The sequence below is a fragment of the Lolium perenne genome, chromosome 7, assembly GCF_019359855.2.
Source record: "Lolium perenne isolate Kyuss_39 chromosome 7, Kyuss_2.0, whole genome shotgun sequence".
NCBI classification, from domain to species: Eukaryota; Viridiplantae; Streptophyta; class Magnoliopsida; order Poales; family Poaceae; genus Lolium; species Lolium perenne.
The window spans coordinates 317,729,445-317,749,117 of NC_067250.2; the positions used below are offsets into that span (position 1 = coordinate 317,729,445).

Genomic DNA, 19,673 nt, shown 5'->3' on the forward strand with positions numbered 1-19,673 from the left:
ACACTTATATAAAGAAGGAGTGGATGGTATTCTGCGAAGATGTGTTCCTGAATATGAACAACAGGAGATATTGAGTAAATGTCATGGTAGTGCTTATGGAGGACATCACGCCGGAGATAGAACCGCGCAAAAGGTTCTACAATCAGGTTTTTATTGGCCAACTCTCTTCAAGGATGCAAGGAAGTTTATTTTATCTTGTGATGAAGGTCAAAGGGTTGGTAATATCTCCAGAGGCAATGAAATGCCTATGAATTATACTCTTGTTATTGAACCATTTGATTGTTGGGGTTTCGACTTCATGGGACCTTTTCCCTCTTCAGAAGGTAACACTCATATACTTGTCGCTGTTGATTATGTTACTAAATGGGTGGAAGCCATACCCACAAAAAGTGTTGATGGTGAGACCTCTTTAAGAATGCTTTTAGATATTATTTTTCCTCGATTTGGAGTTCCTAGATATATTATGACTGATGGAGGTTCTCATTTTATTCATGGTGGTTTTAGAAAAACTCTTGCTAAATATGGTATTAATCATAGAATTGCTTCTGCTTATCATCCTCAAACTAGTGGGCAAGTAGAACTATCAAATAGAGAGATTAAATCTATCTTGCAAAAAACTGTTAATAAAACTAGAAAGAATTGGGCTAGTAAATTGAAGGAAGCACTATGGGCTTATAGAACTGCTTATAAAAATCCAATGGGAATGTCACCGTATAAGATGGTTTATGGAAAAGCTTGTCATTTACCTTTAGAACTAGAGCACAAAGCTTATTGGGCTGTAAGAGAACTAAATAAAGATCCTAAACTAGCCGGTAAGAAGAGGTTGCTACAATTAATTTCCCTAGATGAATGGAGAAGTGAAGCTTATGAAAATGCTAAACTCTTTAAAGAGAAAGTTAAGAAATGGCATGATAGAAGAATTATCAAAAGAGAATTTAATATTGGGGATAAAGTCCTATTGTATCGGTCTCGTCTCAGATTCTTTGCAGGGAAATTACTCTCAAAATGGGAAGGACCCTATGTCGTTGAGGAGGTGTATCGTTCAGGGGCGATTAAAATTAGTTCTCTCCAAGGCGATGCCTCACAAGTGGTGAATGGACAAAGACTCAAGCATTATATCTTGGGTGATTCTTATAATGAAGATGTTGATGTTATTCGAGTGGAAACTCCGGAAGCTTTCATCAAAGGTCAAATTAACAGTCCGGCAGAATTCGACTTTGAATAGGTAACAGTACTGGTAATAAAAAGTTCGCGTTTTACTTTCCGAACAATGTTTTTGCTATTTTTGGTAAATATGAAAAATTACGAGATCGAAACGGAGTGGAGGAGACGCACGAGGGCGTGCCCCCATAGGCCGGCGCGGGCCCCAGCCTGGCCGCGCCGCCCAACGAGGTGGCCACCTCGTTGCCCCTCTCCGACTCTGGTTCGACCTGCTACTTTCCTTTTGTCGTAAAAATTCCTGCTATATAATCCCCCGGACCCCTGGAGGTCCGTATATCGTTTTCTCGACGTGTTTTGTTTCGAGCTGTTTTCTGCCAGGTTCTGCTCCGGATCTAGATCCATCATGTCTTCGTCGGGAACTCCGAAGGACAGCTTCTTTGAGGACGTCGTCAACCCGTACGTGAACGAGCTGAAGATGCACCCCAAGGAATTTCTGCTCGTAGATGGGGAGTTGCAGATCAAAGATGTTCAGGGTCCTAAAGGAGAAGGAAGCTTGGAAGACAGGATGGAGAAGCTAGAGCAAGAGGTCTTCAATTACAAGAAGATGGCTGAGCGTGAGGTGGACATCTTCCACAAGATTGTTGCTGAACTTATTGATGGACACAAGAAGGAGACTTCAAAGCTGTGGGACGACATCCTCTCGCTTCACGACACCACCAATAAACTCCAAGCTCAACTCTATGATGTTCAGAATCAAAACTGTGAGTATGAAAACAGGTTTAAACACATAAGCTATGCTGCTAGTTTCAGGATTCCCGAGACCAAGATGTCGTTTGTTGATGGAGAGCCTCTTCCTTGGAAGTCTGATGATGGGAAATCATCACCACCACCGCCGAAGGAGTAATTCATCATCGGTATTGGCATCCCCTTGGTTTGTTCCAAGCTTGGGGGAGTGCCGCGGTATCACATCATCACTATCTTTTACTTTTTACTATCAAGTAGTGTCATATCATGAGTAGGGAAGTTATCATATAAGATGGGTTGCAGTGTGGAAGTATCTCTCCTTAGTTGGTTGTCTATGTATCCCTTGGTGTGAGTTATCGTTATGGAATATTAATGAGAAGTCTTATCATTTACATATTACACATCTTATTTTAGTTTGCAATCTCTGTTATATGATTGATCTTGTTATTAGTATTGGTATCACTTTGAGAGCATTGAATAAATCTATTTGGTTTTGGCAAACTTAGCATTGGTCAATAGCAACAACACTTTGAGGTTTAAATAGAAAAGAGAAATACATGTAGATATGTTGTTTCATTGTCTTTCTTTCTTGTTAGCTCCTTAGCTTATTATTCTAAAGTTAAAATTGTTTGTACTTACAAGGAAGATGCATGATTGTTTCTATCACATGTATATTTGTTTGTTTCCCTCAACTCTTATGCTTGCTAATTAACCTTGCTAGCCAAAAACCTGTACCGAGAGGGAATGCTTCTCGTGCATCCAAACCTTAACCCAAGCCTATGCCATTTGTGTCCACCATAACTACCTACTACATGGTAGTTCCTGCCATTCCAAGTAAATACTTCGTGTGCTACCTTTAAACAATTCAAAATGTACTATCTCTTATTTGTGTCAATGTTTTATAGCTCATGAGGAAGTATGTGGTGTTTTATCTTTCAATCTTGTTGGTCAACTTTCACCAATGGACTAGTGGCTTCATCCACTTATCCAATAATTTTGCAAAAAGAGCTGGCAATGGGGTTCCCAGCCTCGATTAATTAACCATCATGATTTTACAAATAGACACTCCTCCATGGTATGTGAATGTTAGACGGCACCCGGGGATTCGGCTAGCCATGGCTTGAGAAAGCAAAGGAGGGGAGGAGTGTCATCTAAATAAAACTAAAATAAAAAGGCACTCCTTCATGGTATGAGATTGTTGGCAGGCACCCGAGGATTCGGTTAGCCATGGTTTGTGAAAGCAAGGTTGGAAGGAGTGCCACCCAAAATGAAAATGTTTTAATGGGAGCCGCTCTTCGAGAGTTTGTCTGGCAAGGGGGTTAGAGTACCCGCTACCAGTCGTTGACAACAACAAACACCTCTCAAAATGTTACTTTTACTCTCTTTATATGATTTCAAAACTGAAAAAGCTCTAGCACATGATTTAATCACTGCTTCCCTCTGCGAAGGGCCTGTCTTTTACTTTATGTTGAGTTAGTAAACCTATTTCCCTCCATCTCAGGCAAGCATTTGAGTTGTTGTGATCAAACCATCTATATTGTGATTCACTTCATCATGTCTTTTACTCTTCCTTGTTTAGTACAAGTTTTATCCGAATGAATATAGCTTTGAAAGTTATCAATGATTATGAGGAGATTATTATGATTGAGTATGCAAGTTGTGCCATATAAACTTTAACATGAGAGCGCTGCTCGATAGATAAGTATAACCTATTAATTGTTCTCTGACCAAGAACGAAGTTTGCCATTACCAATTATGATTTCTTATGCACCTTTATTTGTGATTACCTTTTACTTGTTTCAAGTTGAATTATATGAGGAAGTTATTCACTAGAATGTCTTGTGTGAATGAATATGATGCTTCTTGTCTGTATTTTATTTATCGACTCTTCACTCCATAAACATGTGGTCCTGTTTACCGAGTTCAGATTCGCTTGGGGACAAGCGAAGTCTAAGCTTGGGGGGAGTTGATACGTCCATTTTGCATCACTATTTTATATCATAATTTGTTGTTATTCATTGATATATTTCATATTTGGAGATGATACTTATGTTATTTCATCTATTTTGCATGTTTCATGTTTATTGGAGGATCGCGCACCGGAGTCAGGATTCTGCTGGAAAAAGCGCCGTCAGAATGCAATATTTCGGAAGATCAACAATTGACGAAATTTATATGAAAAATCCTATTTTTCCAGAAGACGAAGGGAGCCAGAAGGAGGAGCCGAGGAGGGCCGCCGTGGGCCCACCTCACAGGCCGGTGCGGGCCAAGGCCTGGCCGCGCCGCCTTGTGGGGAGGGGGCCCACAGCCCCCTCTGGCCTCCTCTCTTTCGCGTACATCTTCGTCCCGAAAACCTAAGCTCCAGAGGATAGTCGCGAAGAGTCACAGCCGCCTCTGCGGGGCGGAAAACACCAGAGAGAAAAGAGCTCTCCGGCAGGCTGAGATCCGCCGGGGAAATTCGCTCCCGGAGGGGGAAATCGACGCCATCGTCACCGTCATCGAGCTGGACATCATCTCCGTCACCATCACCATCATCTCCATCATCATCACCGCCGTCTCCACCGCTGCACCTCGTCACCGCTGTAACAATTTGGGTTGGATCTTGATTGTTTGATAGGGGAAACTCTCCCGGTATTGATTTCTACTTGTTATTGATGCTATTGAGTGAAACCATTGAACCAAGGTTTATGTTCAGATTGTTATTCATGATCATATCACCTCTGATCATGTTCCATATGATATCTCGTGAGTAGTTCGTTTAGTTCTTGAGGACATGGGTGAAGTCTAAATGTTAGTAGTGAATTATGGTTGAGTAATATTCAATGTTATGATATTTAAGTTGTGGTGTTATTCTTCTAGTGGTGTCATGTGAACGTCGACTACATGATACTTCACCTTTATGGGCCTAGGGGAATACATCTTGTACTCGTTTGCCAATTGCGGGGTTGCCGGAGTGACAGAAACCTAAACCCCCGTTGGTATATCGATGCAGGAGGGATAGCAGGATCTCAGAGTTTAAGGCTATGGTTAGATTTATCTTAATTACTTTCTTGTAGTTGCGGATGCTTGCAAGGGGTATAATCACAAGTATGTATTAGTCCTAGGAAGGGTGATGCATTAGCATAGGTTCACCCACACAACACTTATCAAAACAATGAAGATTAATCAGCTATATGAAGCGAAAGCACTAGACTAAATTCCCGTGTGTCCTCAAGAACGTTTGGTCATTATAAGTAAACAAACCGGCTTGTCCTTTGTGCTAAAAAGGATTGGGCCACTCGCTGCAATTGTTACTCTCGCATTTTACTTACTCGTACTTTATTCAACTGCTACATCAAAACCCCCTGAATACTTGTCTGTGAGCATTTACAGTGATTCCTACATCGAAACTGCTTGTCAACACCTTCTGCTCCTCGTTGGGATTGACATTCTTACTTATCGAAAATACTACGATACACCCCCTATACTTGTGGGTCATCAGTAGGCCAAAGGCTTGGCAAACTTGCCCTGTTTCAATTACAAAGATACAGGTTTAAAGATTAATCCGGATTACTAACTTATGCCGCCAAGCGCCAAGTGAAAACATACCGGTATCCTAGGAGGGGTATACCGGAATGTGACTAAATAGAGAAGAGGCCGGAGTACCGGCAGGAGCTCAACTGTAGCCTATCGGCATGCTGGTCAAAGATTCCTTCAAGAACTAGAAGAAAAAGATGAGCGAAGCAGATCAGCTTTAAACGAAGCCCTGGCGCCAAAGCAGAAGGTGACGTAAAAGCTACCGGAGGATGTCATCGTTCCCTGATTAAAGACATACCGGTGTCATCTGATGCCAAAGAGGCTTTGTAAAGTAGTTTGTCTAGTCAAAGATGTCATTAGGGTTTCTTCCCTTGTAAGCCACCCTCTCCCTATATAAGGAGAGAGGGCACACCCCTGCGCGGGAGAGTTGATTGACGGATCACAACCTAGCAGTAGAGAGAAGTAGAGCTTGTACTGTACATCTTCAACCTCTGGCCAAGGGCTAAGTTAAGGAAATCATACCGGAATTTTGTCCCAAACCTTCTCCCTTGATACTAAAACCCTCCCCCGAATCCTCTAGTGCACATTCGGCCCCAACTTAAGTCATCCCATGGCATCTGTCTGTTCACCACGCCGACATCAAGCATTCTCTCCATATCTCCTCTGCCATTTCTTTGGCTATGTCATCTATCCATCCATCCTCAGGCAGTGCCTCTCCCACTAGGCGCACATTTTTCCTCCTTGTTGGGACCCTCGCCACTACCCTCGGTGCCACCTCCTCCGCCGTATATCCATCGATCCATCTATCCTTCCAGAAGAAGGTCGACGGTCCATCGCTCACCCTAAAGAGTGCCAGGCTCTGGAACACTCCCTTGGCCTCAGGGTTCTTCAGTCCCGGCAAGCCTTGCCATGGCCTCGTCGTGTCCGTGCGCCTCAGGCAAAACCATCGCACCCTCAGCGCTAGGCCCTGTAACCTCAGGTCCTTTACTCCTAGGCCACCAAACTCCTTGGGCTTGCATATGGTTCTCCATGCCACTAGGCATTGACCTCCTTGGATCTCGTCCTTGCCTACCTAGAAAAAGGCTCTCATCCAACTGTTTATTTCCTCCAGCAACCATGCGGGGGCCTCCGCAATAACCATTTGGTGCACTGCCCTTGCTGCCACCACTGAGTTTACCAGCACCAGCCTCCCCTCACGCTGAATAAGTCCTCTCTGCCAAGCCGGCACACATTTGATGACTTGGTCCAGCATCGGCTGCCACTCAGCCTTGGTCAGGGGTCTGAGTGCTAACTGGAGACCAAGGTATTTGATCGGGAACCTCGCCAACTCGCAACCTAGGATATGTGTGGTCATCTCCTCCTCCTCATGTGTTCCTCTAATCAGGGTAGCAGTCGTCCTTCTATAATTGACCCTCAGGCCCGAGGCCTCACCAAAAAGGCTCAAGATGTGCCTCACAGCCCATAGCTCCCTGTTCTCCGGTTTTAGGAACATCACCACGTCGTTCGTATAAATCGAAAGCCTCTGTAAGGGAGATATTGAGGCCAGGTTCGCAAACAGTCCCTCCTCCACCGCCTTGGTGATCATGGCGGACAGGGTTTCCATGGCCGCCACAAATAGCATGGGCGACGTTGGGTCCCCTTGTCTCAAGCCTCATCCATGGTATATACGGTCTCCCGGAATCCCATTCACCATCACCCTTGTGTTTGTCGTGTATAGCAGGAGACCAATCCACTTTAAGAATCTCTCCCCAAATCCCATTCTCCTTAAAACCTCGAATAGGAAACTCCGGGAGATAGAGTCAAATGATCGCGCTAGATCTAGCTTTAGTAGTACCCCAGTCTGCCTCCTCATGTTGATGGCTACTTGCCTAACCAGCACAAAATTGTTGTGCAAGCTCCTATGCTTGATGAAAGCCGATTGATTCATGCTAACAATCTCCCCAAGCCTCGGACGGGGCAGCCGATTTGCAATGATTTTGGAGAACAGTTTCGCAAAGCTATGTACAAGGCTTATCGGCCTAAAGTCCTTTGTCTCAATGGCAATGGGCCTCTTGGGGATTAGGGTGATTAAAGCTCTATTGAGCCTTGCAAACCCTCTGTCGTCTCCTACTCCCAGTTTCATGATGCCGGCCAGCATGTCCTGCTTAATTACCGGCCAAGCTCGCTGATAGAAAGCGCCGGTGAAGCCATCAGGCCCCGGTGCGCGGTCAATCGGCATCTCTCGAATAGTATTCCACACTTCCTCCTCCGTGAACATGTTGTCTAACTCTGCTAGGTTCGCAACAGGGATGCCCAGCTCCTCTAGGTTTATGGTGTGCTCCCTAGTCTGAATGCTGCCCATGAGCCTGGCAAACTCTTCTGTGAACAACTCGTTCTTTCTCTTCTGCGTCGTTGCTGTTTCGTCCCCCACTCTCACGGCTGGGATATAGTTCTTAATTCTCCTCTCGTTTGCAACCGCATGAAACAGCTTGGTATTCGCATCCCCCTCTTGTAGTCATCTAACTCTCGACCTCTGCCTCGCAATAGTGCGCTCTAGGGATGCTATCCTCAACCATGCCTCCATAGGAGAGAGAGCTCTAGCCTCTTGGGCCACGTCAAACCTTAGGATAAAGGTGTTAGCCATCGCAAGTTTTAGTTTGATGTTCCCCACCTTTTTATCCCCCCAGGCCTGGAAAAACTCCACCGCATTGCGGAAGAGGGCATCCAGTCGTCTAAAGGGGTCCACAATGCTAGGGTCGCAAACCCAAGCCTGTCTTAGGGCCTCCTCGAACCCTTCTAGGTTTAGCCAGAAGGACTCAAACTTGAACCTTCTCTTTGGCATAAACGCCGCGCTCAGAGAGAGGTGGATTGGTGCATGATCCGATACCGAAGAGTATAGCGCCTGAAGGATTGAATCCGGGTGCATCAGATCCCAGTCCACTGAAGCAAAAGCCCAGTCAATGTGAGTAAGCGTGGGCACCTCCCTCTCGTTACTCCAAGTAAACCTCCTACCATGTAGGTAGAGGTCCTTGATCTCATGCTCCTGGACAAAATGTCTAAATCTCGTCATCATGAAACGGTCTATGCGGTCGTTATTCTTCTCCTCCGCGTACAAAATCATGTTGAAGTCACCTATAAGCAACCATGGCCCCGGGCAAAGGCTCCTCCTCTCCGCAAGCTCAAGCAAGAAGCTCAGCTTGTCCTCGCGGTTTTGTGGCCCGTAAACAGTGGTTATCCACCACCTATTGTTATCTCTTGGGATTACTTCCCCGTCACAGCATAGGAGTCGAAGCTAACACGCTCAATGTCGACAACCGATTTCTTCCAAGCTAGTAAGATTCCACCTCTCGTCTCCACAGCAGGCAGATACACATAACCATCAAACAATGGTCCCAGGCATTGCATTACTACATCCAGCCTCGTCTCCTGGAGGCAAATGACACTTACTCTAAGACTAGCTACGAACTCACGCACCGCATCTCTTTTGGCTGGGAACGGCCTCGAACATTCTAACACAGGATCTCAAAGCTACAATCCATGGATCTATCTAAGCTCTCTCCTCACTCCCGCGCCTCACTGCGTCGGCACTGTCACCCTGCAGTGCACCTCCCTCTCGAAGCTCATCGGGATCTCCTTGCCAAAGATGGCTGCCATCACTCTCAGATGCGCATCCCTGATCGGTGAGTCAAAGATCTCCTTGAAGCGTCTGAGATCATCCTCGCTAACCCAGAGGTTCTCCGGACAGAAACCCAATGCCTTGAGGAGCGAGCTCTCCGCCGCCGACGCCATTTTGACCTGTGTCTGTGTGCCCGCTTTGACAGGCAATAGCAAGAGAATGAGAATGTTGGAAGTACGAGAGAACAAGAGAAGACTCAAAATTGATGAGAAAATAGTGCTCTCCAATGCGTATGTTTCAATTTATTTCTACTTTTGCCTTGAGAAATTGTAGATGTGATTTGTAAAGGATGGTGGTGAAGTTAATTTCTTCTTATGAATACACAGCTATTTGTTGGAGGAAATTGCTGGCGGCAAACTACATCAGCTTGTTTTCAGGAGGAAGAAACAACCTCTTGAAGCATTGGATGTGTGGAAATATAACCGGATGCGCAAAAATGATATCTTCTCGGAACCTTTGGTACATGGTAAGCTAGTAAGCTCGATTCAAATGGTGTATTATTGCATCCAAGAAATAAACCATGCCATGCCCCAATCTCACTCTGTTACAGGCATGTGTACTGACCTACATGGTACCTACATGGCTGAATTCCCTCGGATGAGAGCACAAGGTGAGTGAGATTGATGAAGCTCACGATAGTGTCCATGATCAACCTGATAATGATAGACACCCACACTCACTGAAAATATGATACTAACCAGATGTCCAAATGATAAAACCAATCTTGGTATAAGCATAGGGGTAGGGGTCTCCGAGTGACAGGAAATCAGGAACATTGCACGGTTTGCCACTAGACATGCTAATTACCGAAAAATGTGACCGAACTGAAGACGCATTTTGTTGTTATCTTGGAAAGCTCTTCCTACTCTTGGCATTCTTCTTGCTGAGAAGATTCTGCTTCCCAGCGCACGGCCGAACGATCTATCTCGTTCCTGTCACACTGAACCGCTACGTCGATGCCTTTGTACACACACGCGCACACACGCCAGAGCAGAAATTAAGGAACGCCCAAAGAAACAGAGGGATCTTTTAAGAACAAACGTCTGATAACATACAATTATTTATGATGTCCGAAAGGCAAAGCATCAAAATTAAAAGGGAAATGTAAAATAGAAGTCTACGACCCTGCTTCTAACTAGCCTACTACAATTCGGCGTCTTTTTTTTTGGCACGATTCCACGGATACAATGTGCAACAACAGACCAGCATCTGGCCTCCCCACAATGAAGGAACTTCTTCCCCGAAGGCCGGACGAACAAACGAGCTAACGTTCTCCACCAAAGAGAACATCATCATTGAAATGCTGCATCGAGAAAGAAAGCTTGTCTTAGATACACCTCATCTGCTCGGGACATACATATGCAGAGCATGACATAGCTAGAGATGATGTCAATTCACCATAAAAACATTTGTAGTAAGATAAGCAGTAATTGTGCAATGAAAGAATGAGAAAATGTTCTTACCTGATTAGGCATGCTGGCCAAAATATCATCTAGGAAGCAGGAATTGGTGTAGGTTGGTTGCTGATAATCATCAGGAGCTTTCTGACCAACCGGGCCTTCTTGCATAGGGAGAGTGCCAGATGCATGCCCGCCATTAAGCATCTGTGTCGGCTCGACAGAACAATCCTGAATGCCAGGAAATGCACCATTAACCATCAGAGTCGGCTGCGCGACAAAACTGCCCGTCTGAAGGTTAGGCAATTGAGAGCTGGTGTTTCCACCGTTAATCATCTGAGTCATTGGTGAAAAGTTGTCAATAGTCTTCTCAGCTGGGGATGTCTTGCTTGCTATGTTGAATAATGCCCTCATCTCCTCATTGAAGCCAACCACTGGTGTGGTCTTGTTGATGATACCTTCAATCTGATTCTGCTGCTCATTCTGAAAAATGGGCATCTGGCCGGGTGAGGCGCCAAAGCTTGGCAGCTGGTTCATGTGGGGGATGTTCACTTTTGATGGGATGAGAGGTGCTCCATCCACAGGAGAAGGATAACTTGATGACGCCATATTGTTCCAGGGATAGCTAGAGTTTCCAACATGGTAAGGAAGCTGGGTATAGAGATGCGCGCCAACCGCAGAAGGTGGGTTCATCAGTTCCGGCGGCTGCACCCGAAACTTGTTTACAGGCTCTAACATCCCACTGGTTGGCATGTTTCCAAAGGAGCTGCCTACAGGATGGGAGGAAGGCACCACATTGCTTGCCCCCAACAGACTCTCAAGCAGGAAGTTTTCATGTTCTTTGTCAGAATGACTAGATGAAAAGGCATCCAACATTTTGTGATCTGATATTTTCGCAGATGAGTTGACAGGAGGACAAGAAGCGTGGCGCCTTCTGGCCTCAGGCATCGGTGGCACGGCATTCCTCAGCGTTCTGCCACCATTGCCGACAGTACTCATGGCCAAATTGGTAGACTGAAGTGGCACATGATGAGGTTCTAACACTGACGATGGAGCTGCCAACAGATTGTCTGAACCCCGGAAGGCAAGGGCCGACAACGGCTGTCCTCTGTGGTGATTCATGTTAATGCAGGAGGGTGAGTTCCACCTTTCATATGACTGTCCGTGCTTTCCTGGGCCATCGTTGACCCTTTTTAAGTAGATCCTGTACTTCTGAAATAACAAGATGTGCGAAATATATATATAAGATTCATTCTCATGGAAAAAAATGGAAGACATTTGAAAACAAAGGTGTTGCACAGTTTCAAAAGTGCCAGAGAATGTGGGCACGCAATATATCTTACATTTTCAGTTTAAAATCCATTAAAGAGTTCGAACTTATATACCAAAAATCACTAGTCTAGAAATAATATGAACACAAGCATTAAATTAAGCATAAAGGTAGAAAGTATACTTGCAGATGGCTCGCGACATTCGCTCTAGTCAGGTATTTGACATTCATCATTTTCAATATCGTCTTTGGATATGCCCCTGCATTTACATAATCAAAACTTTTTTGTTACCGAAAACAAATCCAAGAAACATAAAATTTGGTTAGGTGAGTAAGAAATAAAAAAGCTGTGAGCCCTTACCTTCTCCGAGCTGGTCGACGACTTCTAGGAACCTGCGGTGGAGCTCACCAGTCCATGACACCCTTGGCTTCTTTTGGGTAGTCGGTACGCCCATGCACTCTTTGTTCTCATCAGAACAATCCGCATCATTTTTCATCTTCTTTGAGCACCTCTTACACTTTGCATAACCCCTCTCACCCTCAACAATCACTGGTTTCACCTCCATCTGATCAGCATCGTCACTATCACTACTGCTATCGTGGTTCATAGCACGGAGGTTTTTCCTTACAACATGCTGCCATATGTTCTTGAGCTTCTTGAGACTCACTGGTTTCACCATATAGTCACACGCACCATGAGCTATCCCCTTGATTATTGTTTCCTTTTCTCCATCCACAGACAGCACTGCATGACATATTGTCGGTGACTTAGATTTGGAATGTGAAAATTGAAGAAACGGTAAATTGGACGTTGTTTGTCCTGGTGGTTCTAGATCATAAAAATGTGTTCAATATATTTTCAAATATGACACACGATTTAGGAAGCAAATGTGTTATACATGATGGACAACATTGCATCATGGCAATGGTCGGTTCGATGCTTCAAAGCAAAATAAACGGATGGAAATTTACACACTCAATACAAAAAAAAATGAAAATAATCGTTACATAACTAAACTTAAGTCCGTAACACAATGCATAGTAACCATCACAACATTTTCATAACTTTTAATAATTAATGATGAACCTCAAGATAAAGTACTCTTTTGACATTTCACCATTCTTTCCTAGCCTATTAGGTAACAGCTATCATCCCAGGCAATTATGTAAATCATATTAATTGGTCATCTGAAACTTCAGCTTATGTATGATAAACAGCATGGCACACAGTCTTATTATTACTGTTCAGGCAAATAAATATATGCAATTGCACTTTCTGTAAAATTGATGGAACTACAAATGTATATGATATCCATATATAATAGCTGTACTACTCAATGCATCCACATAAAAATAGTAGTATTACTTTATATGCTATTCTCAGGAGAAAACAGATTTTAAGACCGTCAAACTGATGTCACGAAGAGGATAAAAACATCTCTTTTATAGCTTATGTAAATGGAATGCTGATTGAAGCACAGACTTTGAATTATTGACGGACCAATCATGAGTTTAAATGATACCCACCCGTAACAGTTTATTTTGATTTTTGCAGCTTTAATGTATCAGGTATAAAATTGAGAAAAATAAATTATTTAGAATCTGGAATCTTCTATCGAACTCAATTAATGTGTCGATCCACCTCCACTCCAATGTCCATCCGATGTGACTGGTGGACGGTTAGATCGGACCACATAGGTTGGTGCTGAAATGTGACCCAATTCGTTAGATTATCTCTAAAGACAAGAATCCAATCTTCCGCACTAGCTAGCCACAACCATCAACACAATCTCGCCCACCTCTTACCGTGCACCCCTATCTTCTACCACCCCGTCCTCATAAACCGCGGCTAAGCTACTATACCGCCTAACCCATGTGTCGCTCCACCTCCGCCTCAGCTTCCTCCAATAGCCATCCGATCTAACAGATGAACGGTTAGATGGGATCCCAGTGATCCGGATCGAAACGAGATCCCACACGCATTAGATCGTCTCTACCACAAATAGGGCACGCGTGCAACAACACATGTGTGCGCATACATGCATCGTTCCTAGGACCCTTGTAAATTTAGAGGATCCACTCACATACATGCATACTACTAGCTAAAGGAACATCCACTCGATGCATCTGCTACACTTGGAGGACATATATAGAAACATTGCTAACCACGAGCTAGCAATGTCAACAAATAAACGTTTTTAATGAGCATATGGGCTAGCAATGTCAACTCAGACAGCAAACAAATACTCGTAAAACGCGAGCTGGAAGAGCTGGATAAAGAGCAAGAGAGTTCAATTATACTGATGACTGGCAGATCCATCTCGAGGCCAATGAGCTCGAGGAGCTGGAAGCCGTCCATGTCCGGCATGTGCACGTCGGTGATCACCAGGTCGAACTGATCTTCCCCTCCCTCCCTCAGTATCCTCAGAGCCGTCGCCGCGTCTGTCACCACCGTTGCTGCACCCAGCAAGGAGAAGAAAAATCATCCAATGGCCATTGATTCTAATGGATTAGGGCAAAAGAGAGGGGATTGAGGGCGCTCACGTTCATAGTTGCACTCACGCAGGAGGATCTCGAGGACCCTGAGGCAGACGCGGTTGTCGTCCACGGCGAGCACGCGCATCCCGTCCGGGAACTTGTCCAGCTCCACCGCCCGCCGCTCCTTCCCATGCCTTCCGCGGCTGGCCATGCCTCACGGTAGCAAGCTAGCTTCTTCCCACCAATCGCACCCAGCATAGCAAACACAGTCAGACACCACCCAAAAACCCACAGAAACCCCAAGAAAACCACACCAATCCCCTATAAACCCCAGCTTACCTAAGAACAATGGCTTGGTCGTCGCAGGCGGCGCGATACCTAGTACAGGCCAGAAGCTTTGAGGACGGTCGATGGTCTCGAGGACGTGCAGTGGGTTGCAATTTATAAGGCCAGGAGCATGGAGAGGAGCAGTGGGACTGCGGACGTGCGGTCCCAGAGATCCAGGGTGCTCTCCCCGTGGGCTAGCCTTCTTAATTGTACTCCTTTATTTCCAAATTTCGCAGTTAGTGTTTTCCATTTCTAATTCTTCCCTGGCACCAGTGTCGACACCTCGATCGTGTCCGCTTGCGCCCTCCACCATGGCTGCTGATGGCTTGCCAACCAAACGGACGGCTCCTGTTGCTTGTCGCAGGTAGAGAGAGGCAGGGTGGAGATGTAGTGCCATCAATGTGCAGGATTATCACCCATTACTGTGTACAATTAAGGTGGGGCTGTGTCCTTATTCTTTTTGTTGCCTTCCTCGGCACTGTGGTAAATACTCTCAACGCGTACGCGTTTTTGCTGTGCTTTCGTGTGGTTGTTGGTGGCACCTGGCCGTTCATCTGCGGTGCCCGCTGCATGCTGCAATAAATTACCAATCTTTCTTGGAAGCATATGTTTGACTGTTTCCATCTCAGGGGAGAGGACCTGCACGGTGCATGCATACTTGCTAGTACAACGTCTGTACATGACGAGATTTCGGTCAAGGGACGCTTAACTATATACGTGTGCCTAATTAACTTACCTTTTTTGTTTTCTTTTACCTTATTTATGTCTTTAGAGCATCTCCAACCATGCGATCCAAACGGACGTGCTGGGCCGTCCGTTTTGGGCCGTTTGGGTGGCCGCGCGGACACCCGGACAGTGGCGTCCGCGTGTCCGTTTAGGTCGCTCGCTACGCCCAACGCGCGGACGCAACACATATTTGAAGAAAAACAACAAAAAAATTAAAATGTAAATTTAAACTAAATTTCATTAAGCATATGCCCGATTTTGGGCAAATTTGTACATAGCCCTATTTTGGGCAAATAAACTTACAAAAGAAGCCCTCTATATGGGCTTTAAATTTAGAATAAATGTAAATTACCCTAAGCTAGGGTTAGGTCGAGGACGCGGTGGCCGCCGGTGCGCCGCCTAGTCCCTATGGCCGTCGTCGCTGTCAGCGTCGACGACGTCCCCGGGCGGCGAGGCACTGTTGTGGCTCGACCGCGCCGGGGACTCCGGCCACGGAGACCACATGGCCTCCTCCCAGGCGGAATGGGGGTCCGGAGCTGCCCGCTGCTCCGCCGCGGCAGCACGGAGCTGTGCCTCCCTTTCCTGCCAGGCGAGGCGCCTGGCCTGCTGGCGATGCTGCTCCTCCGCGCGGTGCTAGGCCTCCTGGCGCCTTCCCTCCTCCGCGCTGCGCCTGGCCTCCTGGCACTATTGCTCCTCGCGGCGAAGCCTGGCCTCCTCGCGCCGCCGCGTCACTTCCTCCTCCCGGCAGGCCTGGTTGTACAAGGCCCAGGCCTCGGCATCCTCGACCGCCTGCCGGGCCTCCTCCTCCATCACAGAGGTGTGAATGACCGCTTGGAGTTGCGGCCACTTCGCTTCCTCCTCCGCCGCCGAGATGATCAGAGCGGCGCGGAGGTCGGCGTCCTCTTCCGAGGACTCCGGCTTGGGCAGTAGCAGCAGCGGTGCCGTTTGCGCCAATGTCGCGCTGCCGCGGGCGGCCTCTCCGATGTGGAGGCCGCCGCGGTTTCCCCCAGCGGCCCGCAGCGCCGGTGGAGGACGGCGGCTGCTGCTAGCCTCCCCGTCGTTGGCTCCGGGAGCGAACCGTCGCTTCGGGGCCATGGCGGCAGTTGCGCTGGGGGAGTGGACAGTGGAGTGGGGAGTGGACTGGAGGGACAGATCCCTCCAATCCACATTTAATAAGACCCCCCGGTCATCGACAGGTGGGCCCAAGGGAGACGAGCAGGCCAGCAGTCGGACGCAACCGGACGCCGCGTGTCATCCGCGGCCACGCAAACCTAGCCCAGATTTGGGCCAGGTTTGCGTCGTTCCGGACGCCGCGGCCATCCGCATTTGCGGTGCGTCGCCGCGTTGGGCCGCGTATTTGTCCGGCTGGACCCATCCGGACGCGCGGGCGCGGGATGGGTCGCCGCGTTGGAGATGCCCTTATGTTTCTCAGGGCATAAGGTAACCGGTAAGTTAAAAAGATGGCGCTGTGTATGTCTCTCATGAGCCATAAGACAACATAAAAGTTGGTGGGCATGATTTTCCACGCAACCTCGGTGTCCTAGACCTGGAGAGTGAACACCGTGTTTGTTGTCAATCGTTTCCCGCCTCTTCTTTCTAGTAGTGACTTTGCGGCCAACCATTGTGGTTTAGACCCAGTGAGTGAATTAGCATGTCTTCTTCAGTATTTCTCCCCCAGCCCCCCACACCCCCGCCGCCCTTCTAGTTTAGCACAACCTCCAAATCCTTCGCCCAACCTCCTCATCGTCGGCTAGATCTGTTGGACGTCGATGTCACGGTAGGTGACTTCCCTTACGTCGGAGCAATGGTGTGGCACTCGCCACCTATCAAGCCACATGTCCACCACCTTCCTCAGCCCCCTTGTTGTCGTCAACTCTTCCTGGTCCGGTTTAGCTCCCACATCCCCTATCCTCGTTCTACTACTTCTCCAGCTTGTCATTCTCATCATCCTCATCTTTTTCCATCTTCCATGGAACCTCATTGCACCCGGTTGATCATAGCAAGAAGGTTGTGCCCTAAGCCTAAAAACAAATATTTAGTACAAAGTTTCATCGCAAATCACAAATGACGGACATGTCTCAAATCCATACCTTTGTCAGTTGGAATGAACATGTTTAAATCCACATTTGTGCATACTTACCATTGAGATGTGATTGATGACTTCCTAGGGATAAAACCCAAAATAAAAGCTAAAATGAAGAGATATATTGTCTCAAATTTGAGTTTTTTGAGTAAATTAAAAGAGTGGACATTATCTCTAGTACTTGAATTTTGAATGGGTAGAGACATAACCGCCAATTATTGTTGGTTGTGGTGGAGATTATCTCCGGTACATGCATTCACACACTGGCTAGACGAGCATTTCTTTGGCACAAAGAGATAGCATCATACACTCGCCATCATCAACTCAGAGTACTAGCCGCACATGTCAGGTTGTTCATCTGTTGCGTCCTTACTCGCTCGCTCACTATTTTCTTTATTATGTTCTATAATTGCCAAAATGGCATTTGTTTGACTAGTTCTATCTCAGGGAGGACCGGCACGGGCACACTCACTTGCTACAACATTTGTGCATGCATGCCAACATTTCGATCACGGGAGGCTTGAACTACACTTGTAGCTAACTAATGATGTCTACGCACGCTTCTATTCTTGTAGACAGTGTTGGGCCTCCAAGAGCAGAGGTTTGTAGAACAGCAGCAAGTTTCCCTTAAGTGAATCACCCAAGGTTGAACTCAGGGAGGTAGAGGTCAAAGATATCCCTCTCAAGCAACCCTGCAATTAAGATACAAGAAGTCTCTTGTGTCCCCAACACACCTAATACACTTGTCAGATGTATAGGTGCACTAGTTCGGCGAAGAGATAGTGAAATACAAGTAATATGGATGATTATAAGTAGTAATTGCAATCTGAAATAAAAATGGCAGCAAGCGAACATGTAGCAGAACTTGTTGGAAACGGTGTTTCAATACTTAGAAACAAGGCCTAGGGATCATACTTTCACTAGTGGACACTCTCAACAATGATCACATAATTGGATAAATAAATGCTACTCTCAAACACTCTCTTGTTGGATAACAAACGCCATTCATTGTGTAGGGCTACAAGAGCACCCTCAAGCCGGAGTAAACAAGCTCCACAACTTCATAAAGGAATCACACACAATGTGCACACTGTCACCGTCACACCGTGGAGAGTGAATCCGGAGTTCATATTAAAGTAACCTCCAGAGTGCATAATAGACCGTTGCAATTTAGACCGAGTACTAACATATCATACACATTGTCAACAATAGCTATGAAAGGGGGAATAAATCACATCAATACTATCATAGTAATGGTTAACTTCATAATCTACAAGAGATTACAATCATAACCTACGCCAAGTATTACATGATGCACACACTGTCAACTTTACATCATGGAGGAGGAATAGACTACTTTAATAACATCACTAGAGTAGCACATAGACTAATAGTGATACAAAGCTCATGATCACATAAAGATCACACCATGGGAGAGAGATGAACCACATAGCTACCGGTAGAGCCCACAGCCTCGGGGGAGAGCTACTCCCTCCTCATCATGGGAGACAGCAACGGCGATGAAGATGGCGGTGGTGTCGATGGAGATGACTCCAGGGGCAATTCCCCGTCCCGGCGGCGTGCCGGAACAGAGACTTCTGTCCCCCGAAACTTGTCTTCGCGATGGCGGCGGCTACGGAACTCTTCATGGAATATGACTTGTTATCCTAGGGTTTTCGCGACGGGGAGAATATATAGGCGGAAGGGCGGCCTCGGAAGGGTCCCGAGGGGCCCACCCCATATATGGGCGCGGCCAGGGGTCCACCCGCGCCCCCCTATGGTGTGGAGGCCCCTTGGCCCCCTCTGGCCCTTCTTTGGCTCTCTGGATCCGTCTCGGTAAAATATTGACTTCTGTCTTCGTGGGGTCCAATTCCGAGAATATTTCCTGTGTAGAATTTCTGAAACCAAAAACAGCAGAAAACAGGAACTGGCACTTCGGCATCTTGTTAATAGGTTAGTCCCGGAAAATGCATAAAAGTGATATATAATGCATATAAAACATGTAGGTATTATCATAAAACTAGCATGGACCATAAGAAATTATAGATACGTTTGAGACGTATCAACTAACATACCTTTTTGTTATTTTAGCTTATGTGTTTATGTTTCTCGGGGCATAAGATGACCATAAGTCTAAAAGATGGTGTGGTGTCTCTCTCTTGTGCTGTAAGATAACATAAAAGTTGGTGGGCACCGCATTCCATGCAACTTCCAAGTAGTAGACCTAGGGTTGAACTGGCATATTTTTGCTCTTCTCCCCTCTTCTTTCTGGTTGCGATTATTTGGGCAACCTTTGTGTTTAGGGCTAGGGATTGA

At 46.3% G+C, this 19,673-nt stretch overlaps 2 protein-coding genes across 2 annotated transcripts; both read right to left on the bottom strand.

Moving 5' to 3' along the window:
- Nucleotides 1-6,046: 6,046 nt before the first annotated feature.
- LOC139834043 (uncharacterized) lies at nt 6,047-7,024 on the bottom strand. The gene is made up of 2 exons (XM_071824425.1): nt 6,599-7,024; nt 6,047-6,493 (listed from the first exon to the last, which is right to left on the bottom strand). Exons 1-2 carry the CDS (start codon nt 7,022-7,024, stop codon nt 6,047-6,049), a joined length of 873 nt encoding a protein of 290 aa, XP_071680526.1.
- Nucleotides 7,025-8,973: 1,949 nt separating this feature from the next.
- Nucleotides 8,974-14,432, bottom strand: LOC127314984 (two-component response regulator ORR25-like). The gene is made up of 6 exons (XM_051345526.1): nt 14,288-14,432; nt 14,045-14,200; nt 12,105-12,488; nt 11,927-12,003; nt 10,540-11,685; nt 8,974-9,201 (listed from the first exon to the last, which is right to left on the bottom strand). Exons 1-6 carry the CDS (start codon nt 14,430-14,432, stop codon nt 8,974-8,976), a joined length of 2,136 nt encoding a protein of 711 aa, XP_051201486.1.
- Nucleotides 14,433-19,673: the final 5,241 nt, after the last annotated feature.

Excerpts from the sequence above, each read along its gene's own strand:
- LOC139834043 (XM_071824425.1), bottom strand. The coding sequence starts at position 7,024 with ATGGAAACCCTGTCCGCCATGATCACCAAGGCGGTGGAGGAGGGACTG. Across the intron at positions 6,494-6,598 it reads GTGAGGGGAGGCTGGTGCTG|GTAGGCAAGGACGAGATCCA; the intron begins GTAAACTCAGTG and ends GCCTTTTTCTAG.
- LOC127314984 (XM_051345526.1), bottom strand. The coding sequence starts at position 14,432 with ATGGCCAGCCGCGGAAGGCATGGGAAGGAGCGGCGGGCGGTGGAGCTG. Across the intron at positions 14,201-14,287 it reads GCGTGAGTGCAACTATGAAC|CAACGGTGGTGACAGACGCG; the intron begins GTGAGCGCCCTC and ends TGCTGGGTGCAG. Across the intron at positions 12,004-12,104 it reads CGTCGACCAGCTCGGAGAAG|GGGCATATCCAAAGACGATA; the intron begins GTAAGGGCTCAC and ends ATGTAAATGCAG.